Source organism: Chrysochloris asiatica, unplaced genomic scaffold (assembly GCF_000296735.1).
Source record: "Chrysochloris asiatica unplaced genomic scaffold, ChrAsi1.0 scaffold00172, whole genome shotgun sequence".
In the NCBI taxonomy this organism is placed as follows: Eukaryota; Metazoa; Chordata; class Mammalia; order Afrosoricida; family Chrysochloridae; genus Chrysochloris; species Chrysochloris asiatica.
In genome coordinates, this window is record NW_006408690.1 from 569,521 (window position 1) to 585,123 (window position 15,603).

General features: G+C 40.8%; 1 protein-coding gene across 1 annotated transcript in view; it reads right to left on the bottom strand.

Moving 5' to 3' along the window:
* Positions 1-729: 729 nt before the first annotated feature.
* Positions 730-15,603, bottom strand: part of PRTFDC1 (phosphoribosyl transferase domain containing 1) — a 175,337-nt gene continuing 160,463 nt past the window's right edge. Inside the window, exons 5-9 of the mRNA XM_006871652.1 lie at positions 9,794-9,811; positions 8,130-8,212; positions 7,174-7,220; positions 2,341-2,417; positions 730-816 (exon numbers count right to left, since the gene is read on the bottom strand). Of these exons, the coding sequence (XP_006871714.1) occupies positions 769-816; positions 2,341-2,417; positions 7,174-7,220; positions 8,130-8,212; positions 9,794-9,811 (273 nt within the window). The 3' untranslated portion in view covers positions 730-768. The remainder of the gene's footprint in view (positions 817-2,340; positions 2,418-7,173; positions 7,221-8,129; positions 8,213-9,793; positions 9,812-15,603) is intronic.

The following is a 15,603-nucleotide window of genomic DNA, read 5'->3' on the forward strand; positions in this document are numbered from 1 at the left end:
CATTTGCTCATGTGGCACATGAATAAAAAGATGTAGCTTAGAAAGCAGGGTCTTGCTGCCATTGTCTTTTTTCTAATTAAAATTCAGAGTATTAAACACAGTTGAGTTCATCCATGCACACATGACATACTGGCCATCACAGACCGGAAGCACAAGTCACTGAGCTCCAAGCACAGACTCATTTCATAACATCATTAGGATTCAACGTACACTATGTTTCACAAGGGCTTTGTCAAAAGCAGATCATAATGGCCTGTCAGAAATGTACAAACAGAAATTTATATCACATTGACCTTTCTTTCCAACTTTATGATATGACTCTAGGGGCATTGTCAGTGCATGAGCTCAGGATTTAAGAGATTTACAGATACTACTAAAATAGATAGAAAACAAAAAAGTTAAGAAAAAATATTTGAATTACTAGTTGGGGATATTCCTGGGAACAGTAAGAAAGCATTATGACCGTATCAAAACAAAAGAGGGTGTAGGTATGTGAAGTTAGATAGAACTCATGAGTCACAAGGTCTGGGAGTGTTTGATTTCTAACAAATCAAATAACAACTTCGCTTTTTTCCCTTATGAATGGTTGTTACTCTTTATATGATAACCTTAGAAAAGTAAACTCTCTTAATAAAACTTTTGTGTGTGTGTGTGTTTTAATAGCCTTTTGCGTGAAGACATCTGGAGAGATGAACTTTGCATGTTTGCTTCTTAAGTGAAATCTTAAGCATAATGTTATCTGGACATTCGATGGTGAGAGTTACTTCTTTAGACCCGATATTTTTCTTTGCCATGTTCATTGATCACGCATATGTGCTGAAACAGTAATGGAATGAAAGAAATCAGTCCTTTAACAAAATACGACGCACAGAAAAAGTGATTCAGTTATAACAGAATGTTACCTTGTGTGTAACATTCAATGACAGTGTTCATTGAAATATATATATATATGTCACACACAAGAGGGCTTCAAAAGTTTGTGAGACAATTCCATTATCTTTCAACTCCACTTTTCCACAAACCTCTTGAAATTCCCTTGTATATAAGCACACATAACATAATAAGCATGTATGTGTTCAATATGCATATAAAATATGCACACATTATATATATCTATGTATGTATACACACATTTACATATATATCGAAAGACACCCTTCAAATATTTGACAGAAGACTCTTTGCTCTTTTAATTTTGAGCCCTTTTCAGAATTTGGCTCCCCAAGTCCCTAAAAACCAGTAATGCCAAGTAAACAGTATGATTAATAACCACATGCAACATATTTAGCCATGGTGGAGATAGAATGTCTCCTGTTGGTAAAGTTATATAACCTCTCTGGTGAGGAGAAATAGTAGCAGTAAACATGAACTTCTTTGGATGCTTTTTGGGTAGCAAGAAATGTGTCAGGAATATTTTGTTAGCAAGCAGCAGCAAGAGAGTCAGGCTCCTATAAGTGAAAAAGGGGGATTTACTGGTAGGACACTGGGGTACCTCTGAGAATCAAAAGAAGAGCTGACAGTGAAGTAACTGGCAGCCCGAAACAAGGGTGGCTTTGGAGAACAGCCCACAACGGCTGTGGTCTTCTCTCTGGAGTAGTTATTCATATAGTGGTTCAAGTCCAATAATCGTCCGTCTTTGTGACTCTGGACTTGAGTTTCTGCTCCCAGAACAGAGAGAATGATTGGTTCATTTTAAGTAAGATATATACATCTACATCAGTCAGTGTTGGTCAGATCACATAGCTCAGATACTGAGGGTCATGCCTGTGTATAGAAATCGTTTCCCTCAAAGGAGAAATTGTCGTGAGCTACATGCCACTGTAATCAGTACCTGCTAGATTTCAAGCACCGATACAAACTGTTTGATACAACACTGGCTATAATTATGGAAGGGTTGTTGTTGTTAAGTGCCATCGAGTCTGTTCTGACCCATCACGACCCCGTATGGGATTTCTGAGTAGTGCGAATGGTTAGCTTGAACTGCTGACCCTGCCATTTAAAACACCTTTGCGGCCCAGCGCAGAAACTCACAGCGCCACACCAGGACTCCATTATGGAAGGGTGGGCCTAATCAGTATCTAAGGAGAAAAATCGGTTCTGCCTTTTGCTTCCTTATCTCTTTAACACAAAATAGAGAAAGTCATGACTTACTCCCATCATCCTAATACCTACTTTGCAGGTTGGGTGGTGAGAATTAATTGAGGTTATGGATGCAAAGCACCCATCATATTCCTGACACATGGACTATACTAAATGGCAGTCATTATTATGATATTAAGTTGTGAAACTGACAAGTTACTCTTACGAAAAGGGAGTTAGAGATTTGCATGCAAGACTTACATTCAGATCTCTGAAGTATTCATTGTAATCTAAGGCATAACCCACCACAAATAAGTTTGGAATCTCAAATCCAGCATCTTTGCAGAAAGAGAGAGAGAGAAAAGAAAAGAAACAATTTAGATCACGTAAGCACAAAGCCACTATATACTACTGTTGGCACTTACACTGTGAGGACCTTTCACTGAGGCAGAATTAAGTGAGAAAAGCTATCAGTACCATACAGGACCATCCCATGAGGGACCGGGACTCAGGGACACAAGACAAACAAGTGAATACACAAAGATGAATTACTGAATCCCTGCAACACAGAGTTGAGAATGGGCTCAAGAAGCCCAGGTGGATAACCAGAAGTATGAGTTAGTCATGCAGTCCTGTTGTTCCAAAGTAAGCAGTATCTAATGATACAACGCCAAAAGAAACACTTTGAAAAGCATAAAGTGCAGTTCAAACAAAAGGCATTAACAATGAATAGGTACAAGCAGTAGCAACTAGGAAGCACTCTTGCCACAGAACTCAGTCTCATCTGCTTGTTAAAGGTTGGGAAGCAAAACAAAACCTCAGAGACAAGACTAAAGGAAATGGGATTATTCAGCCTGCGAAAAAGAATGTTAAGGGTTATTATAAAGCTGGCCTTTGAGTCCACAGCACAGGAGATTAATTAGTACTTTATCTCTATTAAGGGCAGGATGAGAGGAAATGGATTTAAATGTAATATGAGGTTCTTAGGTGAAGCAGAGGAACAATATATTCAAAAGAAGATGATTTTTATTGGAAAGAATCCTTAAAAACAGACAATAACTCTCCTTCGTTGCTGTTAAGTTCTGTCGAGTCAATTCCAACCCATAGTGACACAGTATAGGACTTCCGAGGCAATTGAACTACTGACCTTGTGGTTCAAACCAACATTGCAGTCAAGCTCATTAACCCACAGTGCCACACCAGTACAGCTACCCACTGCTACCGAATCAAGTCTGACTCATAGCAACCCTGTAGAGGGTTTCCCAAACTGTAAATCTTTAGGAGAGTAGACAGTCTCCTCTTTCTCCCATGGAGCAGCTGGTGGATTTGAACCACCGATCCTGAGGTTAGCCCAACATCTACCCTACAGGACCACCAGAGGACTCCTTTCTCATTGCCATTTTGATCCCTATAAGCAAAGATGCTGTCACATGGAGACACCAACAGGTTCTGACTTCCAGAAAGGGCTAAAGGTGAGGGACTTGTTTCCTAGGATAGATTACATTATGGTGTCACTATTCAGAAGCTGGAATTCTGATGTGGTGCTATAAGACCATCACTGGACTGTAAACCACAAGGTTAGCAGTTCAAACCCACCAGCTACTCCTATGAGCAGGAACTGACTTGATGGCATTTAACAACAACAATAGCATTAAGGAGCCAGTTTGATCCTTCCAAACTGCAGGGTTTCTTGAGAAAAATAATCACAGAGGAGAAAATAGTCAGAGATTACATGGAGTATGTAGGATAGAGTTCATTATGAGAAAGGAACAAAAATGACAAAGCCTCAGAAATCCACACAGAAAAAAGAAAACAAAGATTCTGAGCTAGCTAAAAGAATATTAATCAATGGCAGGAAACCCTGGTTGTAACAATAATAATGACTTTGCATGAGCAATGCAATTCTATAGGAAGCATAGCAACTCAGACTGGGAAAATTAGAACCCAAAGCCAGCTCAGAAGGCCAAATCTTTGGAGATACAGTGTAAGAGCAATGGTCTGTAGGACAGAAGAACAATAGGGAACAGAGTGATTTATCTTTAGCTGGTAGCTAAAGATATTATATTTGCAATTGCAGATGTTACTTGCAGGTGTATGAGAGAAAGAATTGAGACTGGAGTCAGACTGCCTGGGTTCAGTACTTGCTCTACACTTACCAAGGCAAGTAATACAACATTACTGTGTTCAATTTTCTCAACTGTAAAATAAATCTAATTGCTAATCTGTGTCTGGCACATCACAGCTTTTCCCTAGTGTGTATCCAAAACCAAACTCCAAACCCACTGCCATAGAGTTGGTTCTTATTCATAGCAACCCTGTACAGAAGTTCCGAGACTGCAAATCATTACAGGATTGTTGTAGCCATCTTTCTTCTATGAAGTGGCTGATGGATCCAAACTGTTGACCTTGCAATTAGCAATCTAGTGCTTATCCTACAGCATCACGATTATTTTATGAAGGTTGTTATTAAAAGAAGCTCCCCCCAGAACAAAACACACTACCATGAAGTTGATTCTGACTCATAGCGACCTCTTAGGACAGAGCAGAATTGCTCCTTAGGGACCTTTGCTGTTGTTGTTAAGTGCCGTCATGTTGATTCCAACTCATAGCGACCCTGTTTAGGGTTTCTGAAGAATGGCTGGTGAGTTTGAACCACCAATCTTGCATTTCAAACTGGCCTGTGGTCGAGCGCTTTTCCTGCAGTACCACACAGGACTCTTAGGGACCTTATGTTGTTGGTTGGTTGGTTGTTGTTGGTATGCCGTGGAGTCGGTCCTGACTTATAGTGACCCTGCATAGGGTTTTGGAGGCTATAAATCTTTACGGGAACAGAAAACCTCATCTTTTTCCTACAGAACAGCTGGTAGTTTCGAACTGTTGGCCTTGAGGTTAGTAGTCAAACTTGTAACCACTATGCTACCAGAGCTTCTTAGGGACCTTATAGGACAGAGCAAAACTCCCCTTTGGGTTCCCAAGACAGTAAACCTTAATGGGAGTAAATGTCATCTTTCTCCCATGGAGTGGCTGGTGGACATGAACCGCTGACCTTGTGGGTAGCAGTCCAATGTGCCACTATAAAAGAGATCCCTAAAGACACTCAAGACATTTCTAATTAGTCAGATAACTTGAAATGAATGCTTTTCAACTTTAGTTAAAATCTTATTTATATAGTAAGCATTTACATTATGTCCTTAGCATATTTGTTTAATAATCATATCTACCCTTAACTACATCCAGATTCTATTCTCCAAGCCAGTAACCAATTGTTGTTAAGTGCCATAGAGTCGGTTCCGACCCATAGCGACCCTGTACAGGGTTTCCGAGGCTGTCAATCTTTACGGGAGCAGAAAGCCTCATCTTTCTCCCACGGAGTGGCTGGTACTTTTGAACTGCTGACCTTGAGGTTCGCAGCCTGATTCATAACCACTACATGCTATTGGATCTACCGGACCAGAAATGGTCTAGAGTGAGCACAGGAGTCCTGGGATGGCGCTACAGGATAAGCACAAGGTCAGTTTGAACCTCAAGGGCAGCTCAAACTCACCAACTGCTCCTCAGAAACCCTATACAGGGTCACTGAGTTGTAACCAACTCGACAGCACTTAACAACAACAACAACAACACCAGTACAGCATAGAGCTGAAACTTGTTTTGAGAGTTTCAAGTCACTGGCTAAATGTCCACTGGCACATTCCCCATCCATACGGTGCTTCTCTTGCTCCAATGTTTGTTCAGCTTGCTGATGAGAATTGTAGCCAAATTACCCCAGCAGCTTTAGTGCAAATGCAAGTTATAAAAATCAAGCTGAAGTTTGCCTATGCAAGTGAAAAGAAAAAACAACCAAATCACTTCTAGTGCTAGAATAATAAACAACCAGGCCTTTAGAACTATTCATGTTATAAGAAGGAGGTAAGAAATGGCCTTAGATGAGGAAAGTTCTCCAAAACACTAGCCTGAAGTCAGGTGTGAAGTATCAGGTGTGAAATAGTGTGATGAGATATGGTCTCTGCTTAATTCTCTATGTGATTGAACAGTGATTTGGAGGTAATGGTGAAATGTTAGGGATTTTCCCTTCTGGGTGTTATTCAGGCTTACTGAAGGTTGCTATTGTGCACTATGGGTTAGTAGTTCCTGAGGATGGAATGTGAACCTCTCCAAACCTTTCCACACTTCTCTCTATCTGACTGGGGAAAATCTTATCAGTTCTTTGGAGTTAAGATATTATGGAAAACTTGAAAATAAAAATATGCAGTGCACAGGGCATAGTTCCTGACAAAGAGGCAAAACAGAACATTCTAGACCTTGTGGCACTGCAGGATAATGCACTGGACTTCAAGGTCAGTTTGAATCCCAAGGTCTGTGGTTCAAATTCACCAGCTTCTCCTCAGAAACCCTATATAGAATTCCTATGAGTTGGAACTGACTGCACAGCACTTAGCAACAGCATTTTAAATGGATACTGGTATGGTACTGTCAGATAAGCATTGGACTATTAACTGCAGGGTTGGTGGCTCAAACCCATTAGCCAATCCTTAGAAACCCTATACAGAGTTACTATGAGTCAGAACAGACTTAACAACAATAACAATTTTAAATGGTAAGGAGCCCTGGTGGCACTGTGGGTTAAGTGTTAGACTGAACTGCAAGGTCAGCAGTTCAAACCTGAACCTCAGGAGAAAGCTGCTCTCAGAAGAAAGACAGGTTGGCTGCTCCCGTAAAGATTTATAGTCTCGAGCGCTCGCTTTGGCAGCACGTATACTAAAATTGGAACAATACAGAGAAGATTAGCATGGCCGCTGCGCAAGGATGAAACGCAAATTCGTGAAGCGTTCCATATTTAAAAAAAAAAAAAAAGATTTACAGTCTCAGAAACCCTATGTAAACTCTGAGTCAACTTGATAGCAGTGGGGTTGATTTATTTTTCTACTTTAAAAGACTCTCTCCTTCTAGCCAGGCAGGGGACACAATATCAGTGGGACTATCAGGCCTGTGTAGCTGCCTCTTTATGCGGAATGTCATCAAATAGGAAACCAAAGATTCTTAAACACAAAACAAAAAAGCACCACCAAAAAATAAAAATCCAGACAAACTTACAGTCAGGTTTGAAGCCATCACTGCCAGGTGTCCTCTTCACCAACAAACTACCATTAAAAAGAAACAACGTGCTTTAGTGTTCCAAAGAAAAGTTCAGTGAGTTGAAATATCATTAAAATATACATTTTTAAATAAGCACAAGAGTTGGAAATGTCACCATAGTCCTCTTAAATTTGTGGTCGGAGGAAGAGGGTGTTAACGCTGGGCTCCTGGAAATTAATGAGGGCAGAGTAAAACTGAGCTTATAGAACACAGAAAAGTGTTTCTTCTTCCCTTTCTTCTCAACCTGACACACCTGAGCAAAGGGTTGCTGAACTAGGCTATACTTGTTGGGAGTGCAGTGGTGGTTCAATAGTAGAATTCTTCTTTTCATCCAGGAGACGCAGGGTCGATTCCAGCCGTTGTACATATGTGCAGCCACCACCTATCTGCCAATGGGTGTTGCTATGATACTGAACAAGTTTCAGTGGAGTTTCTAGACTAAAACTAAGACAGACTAGGAAGAAAGGTCTGGCAATCTACTTCTGAACAATCAGCCAATGAAAACCTATGGATCACAATGGTCCGATCTGCAACTGGTCCTGAGGTTGGCATAGAAGCGGGCAGGGCAGTGTTTTGTCTGGTTGTTCATGGGGTCCCCATGAAATGGAGGCTGACATAACAGCAGCTAATAAGGAGCTCTGGTAGCGTAGTGGTTATGAATCGGGATGCGAGCCGCAAGGTCAGCAGTTCGAAACTGCCAGCGGTTCCGCGGGAGAACGATGAGGCGGTCTGGTCCCATAAAGATTCACAGCCTCGGAAACCCTGTGTAGGGTCGCTATGAGTCGAAACCGACTCCACAGCACAAAAACAACAACAAATAATAACCATACTCTTTTGAAACAGCATCCAGTGTTGGCATTCTCGTGGGATTGTTTAGAAAAAAGAAGTAACAATGATGTGAAGGTCTTACTCACCTGGCTACCTTGACCATGTTGGGCTTGTATTTCTCAATGCTGCTAAGCAGAGCTTTCATGGTCCTCCCCATCCCAACAACATCCTTTGCATCGAACACAGACAAGTTCAAAGAAATACATTTGGTCAGCATTATTGGAATAATGTATCATAATTAGAAATGTCATCAAATTGAGCCAATATAAGAGGCAGAATTGCATATATATGTGAAATTATATAGATAGATAGATACATGTAATCATATATATATAAAGTCCTGGTGTGGTGTTTCAGGATAATGCACTGGACTGCAAAGTTGGTTTGAACTGCAAAGTTGGAGGCTCAAACTCACCAGCTGCTCCTCGGAACTGACTTGATGATGCTTAACAACAACACATGTATATATCTCTGTGTGTGTGTATGTATGTATGTGTGTATATATATATATACACATACACACAGATATATACATGCTCATTTTTTTAGTGGATGTCTCTTTCTGGATGTTTCGGGGACTATATTGATGACTATTTCTTCCCTGAATCTTTCAGCTGTGCTGGATGAAGGGCTGAATTCTGCCTTTGTGAGACTCCTCACTGATTACATTCAGACTTGTGCAGGCACGTTCAAGGACTACATTTGGCCCTAAGGTTATGCAGCACAATACAAGAGGCATGAATTTTCATGGAGGTAGGATGTCTATCTGAATGCAGTGAATGGATAAACACCTTCCCCTGAGCCTTCCCACTCAATGGGGAGTGTGCGGCTGGGCAGTGAGATGTGTCTGAACGCCAGCTGGTGAGAGCACGTGAGTTCCAAGGGTGCGCGGCTGCAGTGAGCCCAGGCCCATCCCCATCCTCGCTGATGAGCTGCTGCATAATTAGAGCAGAATGGGCAGCTGAAATGTTTTGTTCTTAGTACAGAGATCAGCTGTCGAGAGCTGATTATCCAAACAACAGGTCTGAATGTAGCCAGGGTTAGGCAATTCGTTTGGCTGGAGGGTCTACTTGGTGGGTAACGTTGACCCAGAAGAGATGCAGATACATATGGCACACACAGGCAGTTGTGTGACAAAAGCCGAAAACAGCTCCCCTGAATTTTTGCCAGCTGATAAAACAGGCATGGTCCAGAACAAAACATGGTCATTTGCTGTATTGGTCCCCCGCTGCCAGAGGGCTCACTCGCTCTCTTTTCTTTCCTTTCTAAATTTATTTTTAAACAGAAAAGCAAATTAAATTAATCCAGAGCATTCCCTTGAATTGCCCGTTTTTAACTGATTGTGTTTATTATTTTGATGCTGAAGGCAGAATTGTCCAAGGTCATGAGAGGTCATGAGCAAGAGCACTGGATGAAGGGTAAAGAATTCTAATTCAGATGTTACTATTCAATCAGTTATGATTCTGTGGGTTAGTTTCCTTTTCTGTCTATACTTCTGACTCACAAAGAGGTATAAAACCCAGTTAAGACATAGGTAAAGTTGAATCTGAAACAGGATAGGATACCATAGAGCTATTATTCTCTCTGAATTCAGTGCTTTCAGTTGGCTCCTATTCAGTTCATTGGGAATGCTGTATACACAGTGGGAATTCAGTAAGGGCTTAACCAATCTGAGAACAAGTTTGATATTTTAAAACTCACCATTAGATTCTTTCAACTTCAAAATATGGATAAGGAAAAGCCAGCTTACCTCCACAATGAGAACATTCTGAAATAAATAAAATCCAGTTATTTTGAATATGATGAAAGTCTGGCTTATAATAGAAACCCACATTTTGTTTATAGTTATAATATCCCAGTTTGCTTAGCTAGTCCTTCCCCATCCATCGAATCCAAATGTGTAGTAATCTAAGTATTCTAAACTAATTTTAGTAGCCCCTCTGGAATTACCTGGTACTGCAATATTGATATCTATACTTTGGAGTCTTGGTGTGGCGATGTAGGATAAACACTAGAATGCTAACTGAAAGGTTGGCTGCTCAGATCTATCAGCCATTCCTTGGAAATCCTATACAGGGTTGCTAAGAGTTCGAACCGATGTGATGGCAGATTGAATGAGGAGACCCCTTGCCATGCTGAGCATAATTCGCTATGATCATTATGACCAACTCATAATAATCAGGGTATGTTTTTTTCCCCCTTTTTGTTTTATTGTGAATTTGGTGAAGGTTTACAGATCAGACCAATTTTCCATTCAACAATTCATACACACTTTGTTTCATCCTCTTGACTGCAAACCCTACAGTGAAACATCACTTATTCTACTTCCTCCTTCTTTTTCCTGTTTCCATTTCCCCTTTCCTATCCCATCTGAACTTTGTCTTGGGATAAATGCTATCCTTTTGATCACAAATAATTGATTATTCTAAGGTGTGAGCATACCTCCCCGGTGTTATTGGTTCCCCACAGACCTGGCTTAGTCACCTTTCAGGTCTGGAAATACCCTCACCCCATGACTCAGTTTTTAGCCACACACTAGGCAGGTCTATAGAGCAAGCATTTTGCGTTTGATAGAGGCTTATGAACTAAGTCTATCAGTCAACCAGAAGACTTAGAGAATGTTTTGGGTAATTTAATTTCCTGGTTCATGATCCCTCTTGGTTTCAACTTTAAAAGAGCAATTCTAAAATGTGTTCATCTGCATTCTTGCCTAATTAAGTAGAGAGCAGGGAGCATAATTAAACCAGTTTTGTTTTCTGTGTTTGGTTTGACAGTGCAGAACCCTGAAAATATGAGTCATCTTTGAAAAGATTAGCCTATATCTATAAGATGTAGTGGGTAGGAAGTGTGACTACGTGTGTATCAATCCTGAGATATATTGTCAAAATTACTTTTGACATCCTCATTCAAGGAAATACATACATATGTTTAAAATCAAATAGTTCCAAAAGGTTCATAAAAACAATCTCCTGCTTTGCAGCTTCTCATCCTTAATGCCCCTTCCCAGAGATGTTGTTAAGTGCCATCAAGTCAGTTCTGACTCATAATGACCCTGTATAGGGTTTCCAAGGAGTGGTTTGTGAGCTTGAACCACCGACCTTGTGGTTCAAAGTGTCCTTGCAGTCCAGTGCATTAACCTGCATCACCACATCAGGACACACTTCTAACTCCTTTAGCTGTTTGTTCTGGTTGCTACTTCCCTATTTCTAAATAATATTCATAATAATATGCTTTTATATAGCTATTTCTGTTTTTAAAACCATATTTAAGGTATTTGATTTTTTGTTTGCTATTTTTAGAAAGGTTTTATCGATTATAAATGCATATTCATTTTTTATTATAGAAAGCACAGGCATTCTTCACTGTTGCCATCACATCAACTCTGACTCATGGTGATCCCATGTGTGTGACAGCATAGAACTGTGCTCCATCGGGTTTTCAATGGCTGAGCTTTTAAGAAGTAGATTGCCAGACCTTTCTTCCAAGGCTTCAACCTTTCAGTGGGCAGCGAATGTGTTAATTACATGAGCCACACACGGACTCCTTATACATTCTATTCTATATAAATACATACTTTATCAATGAGGCATTCTTTTTGTGTTATAGATGAGAATTTGTTTCACATACTGCTTCACTTTGCTGCCCTATCTCTTAAATGTCATTATAGGTAATCCCTGACTTACAACATATCTGATTATGAAGTATTCAAGTTATGACAAACTATACTTTGTTGTTGTTGTTATGTGCTGTGGAGTCGCTTCTGACTCATAGCCACCCTGAACTTGGTTTCCGCGGCTGTAAATCTTTACAGGAGCAGAAAGCTTCATCTTTCTCCTGCGGAACGGCTGGTAGTTTCGAACTGCTGACCTTGCGGTTCACAGCCCGATTCATTACCACTACGTGACCAGACTTACAACATCCTTTTTATTTTGTTCACCTGGTGGTTCAAACTCGCCAGCTGCTCCTTGGAAGCCCTATACATGGTCTCTATGAGTTGGAACTGACCCAAGGCACTTAACAACAATAGTTGGTAAAAGGTACTACATGTAATGTTGCAGTGTGTAATTTGATGATGTTATCATTTGCAGACATTCACTCACAGAAGATCAGTGTTACGATTTATTGTTCAAAACACTGCCATATAACAAGCTACAGCTTAGTCTACAGTGAAATTGGTGTCAGTGTTGAGAGTTGTAACAAAGAGAAAGCTGGGCAATGTTCAACTCTAACGTCAAACGACAATTGAAGTGAGCACATGCCCGACAGCTGTTAAAAATCCGAAACCGTTGCAACTTCCTGGGAGGAAGTTATAGGAAAGTGCATGCAGAGGATTTGGGGATAAATTGCTGAGTTATGTGAGCATACTGCAAGCATTTGATCAGGATAATGTGATGGAAGAGACTGCTGCAAAAATTGTCCATATGGCAAGAATCGTCAGTGTGCAAGCTCAGAGATCACAAAGATGGGGAACTGACAGATTAGGACTTCTTGGATGTTAAAGAGGAAAGACTTACTCTGGGATAATGAGGAAAAGGAAATAGAGAAGTTGTCATACTTGCTGCCAAATGGTTTTGTTTTGTTTTTTTAATTTTTAAAAAAGTAAAAATTTTTTTTCTTAAATGTTTTATTGTGAATTATGTGATAGTTTACATGGGAGAACATTAGTTTTACATTCATTCTATCGTATTTCATCTCATTGCCATGGTTACAATCCCCTCCATGCAATCCTTCTCCCATGCCCCCCAGGTCTTCAGCACACAGTCGCTCTCCCTCTCTGGATCTAAAGTCTCCAGCTGCTCCATCGCTCCACGTCATCATCTCTGGCTCCATTTCAGGCATCATTGCTTCTCTGGGTAGGGTCCCGCTCTCTGCTCTTCTCCCTTGATGGTCCTAGGGATCTACGCTCCTAGACTGAAAAGTTAATCACTCCCCTCCTTGCTCAAATGTCTATCTTTACATTTCCAGCCCTCACAATCAGTCCTGATAACAATTATTCACTGTTGTATCACAAGAGACCCGTCTGCATTTCATTGCAACAGCCCCGCCTAGTCAGATTGAATACTACTCACTGGAGATTCTACCCTCCTCCAGGCTCTCTGGATCTAGGTTCCCTCTTGAAAGCTTGTAAGCCAGTCACTTCTTGCCTTTGTAGTCTCCCACCCCCCATTTTGGGTAGCCAATGTCCAAGTTGCCCATCCCTGTCTACTCTGTGTGTGGAGAGGGTGGGAATGATTCTTGCTGTAAGGACTTGTTCCCTCTTTTGAACTACTGCTTCCATAGGTATAGGTCAAGTTCATCAAATTCTATGAGATTACTTTTTTTTTTTTCCTCTTCTTTTTACTTCTGGTTGAGCTCTGATCATCCAGTCACTGAAGCCAGGATAAGTGGGTATTATCTGCAAGTGTGGGTGTTCTTATGCATATGCCCTCTCTTCTTATCAGCTGGATGCTTCACTCTCCACTCTAGTCCTCTGTGGCTATGTCACTGACTCTGGGCCTAGGAGTTCCCAGGTCTTGCCACACTGCTGGCCAACCAGGTCTTCACCCGGGTTCATAGAAGTCTATTGAACGTTGTAGGTCTTAGCTCACCACTTCATTGCTGTTTTTCCCTCACTTCCCCTTATCGGTGTCTAGCGTGGTCACCAATCACAGCATGTATTCCCATTGAGTCTTAAGTCTTGGAAGGGGGTTTGCCAAATGATTTTTACAGTGAAAGAAATAGCTGAAGATTTTCTAAACTAAATATGGGCTACTACTGTGTAGAAACATGGATCCAAACGCTGGTCACTTTGCTAACGTTTATAGGGAGATTGGAGAAGCAGTGAGATACTACTGTGAAACATGAAAAAGAAAGAAAGAAAATGACCAATCAGACAACTCACTAATTTTCTGATGACAAAAGTTTTCCCCATTCCAATGGATAATCCAGATGATCCAGAACCTTCCACAAGTGGAGTTACCACAACCTACAAAGTACCAACATCATTCAACTCTTCATCATCAGAATATATTTTAAAGGTTTCTGTATTTTTTATATATGTAAGTGTATATGCAATGTTTCCAACACCTAAAGACGAATAAAGGCCATATTGATATACTTAGAATACCCTAACCCACTGCTATTGAGCTGATTCCAACTCACAGTGACCCTGTGTTGTTGTTAAGTGCCGCACTGTCTAATCATTTCTGACTCAGAGCAACCCTGCATAGGATTTCCAAGGAATTGCTGGTGAACTTGACCCACTGACCTGTGGTTTAATTTGACTTGCAGTAAAGCACATTAACCCACAGTACCACACCAGGACTCCAGAGACCCTCTGTGGCTATGTGCCATGGAGTCACTTCTGACTCATAGCTACCCTGTACAGAGTTTTGGAGGCTGTAAATCTTTACAGGAGCAGAACTCCTCATCTTTCTCCCACGGAAAAGCTGGTAGTTTTGAACTGTTGACCTTATGGTTCCCACAGCCTGAATCATAACCACTACGCTACCAGAGCTCCTTAGAGACCCTCTGGAACAGAATAAAACTGCTTCCTAATGTCTCCCAGACTGTAAATGTTTATGGTGGCAGACAGCCTCATCTTTCTTCCGAGGAGCTGCTGGTGGGTTAAAATTGTAGACTTTTTGGTTTTCAGCCCAATGCTAGATCCACTGTATCACCAGGGCTCCTTACTGATAATAAAAGACAACAATGGGGAAAAGGAGGCATTTCACTTATGATGGAGTTGTCAGAATGGAACCCTGCTGTAAATTGGGGACCACCTGTACTTTGTTATGTTTGTATCTTCTTGTACTTCACATGTTTTATTCATTAAAGACCTAAGTTGCTACTACAATGACATTTCTTTTGTTGTAGTTAAGTGCCATCAAGTTGGTTCTGACTCACTGAAACACTGTATAGGTTTCTGAGGCTGTAAATCTTACAGGCTCAGAAATTTTCACCTTTCTCCCAAGGGAGCTTGAACCACCAACCTTGTGGTTAGCAGTCTAGTGCTTACCCAACAATGCCACCAGCCCTGCATATTTTCTTTTAGTGTCTCAAAAATTCTTTTCATGTGGTTTCTAATTATTTTTCCTATCTCCTTGTAGTGTTGTATACCCCAATAATCTTTCATTTTTAAAAAAAACAAGCTTTTTTTTCTTTGAAGGATTATTACAAGGAAAACATTGGCTAATAATAGTTTTACTATATTTCTCAAAGGATTGTGGAGGCTTATGGAGGCTAAATGCATTTATAACATCTCTAATAATATAATGAATGCTCTGAATTTTGCACTGGGTTCATAAATTATGGGTAAGGGAATATTTGTACAGAAAAACCATCTGACACAAGGAGCTCTGGTAGCGTAGCAGTTACGAATCATGCCGCAAGCCACAAAGTCAGCAGTTCGAAACTACCAGCTGTTCCATGGGAGAAAGATGAGGCTTTCTGTTCCCGTACAGATTTGTTGTTGTTGTTGTTGTCATTTGCCATTGAGTCAGAACCAACTCATAGCAACCCCATGCACAGCAGAACGAAACAATGTCCGATCCTGGGCCAACCTCACTACCGCTGCCACAC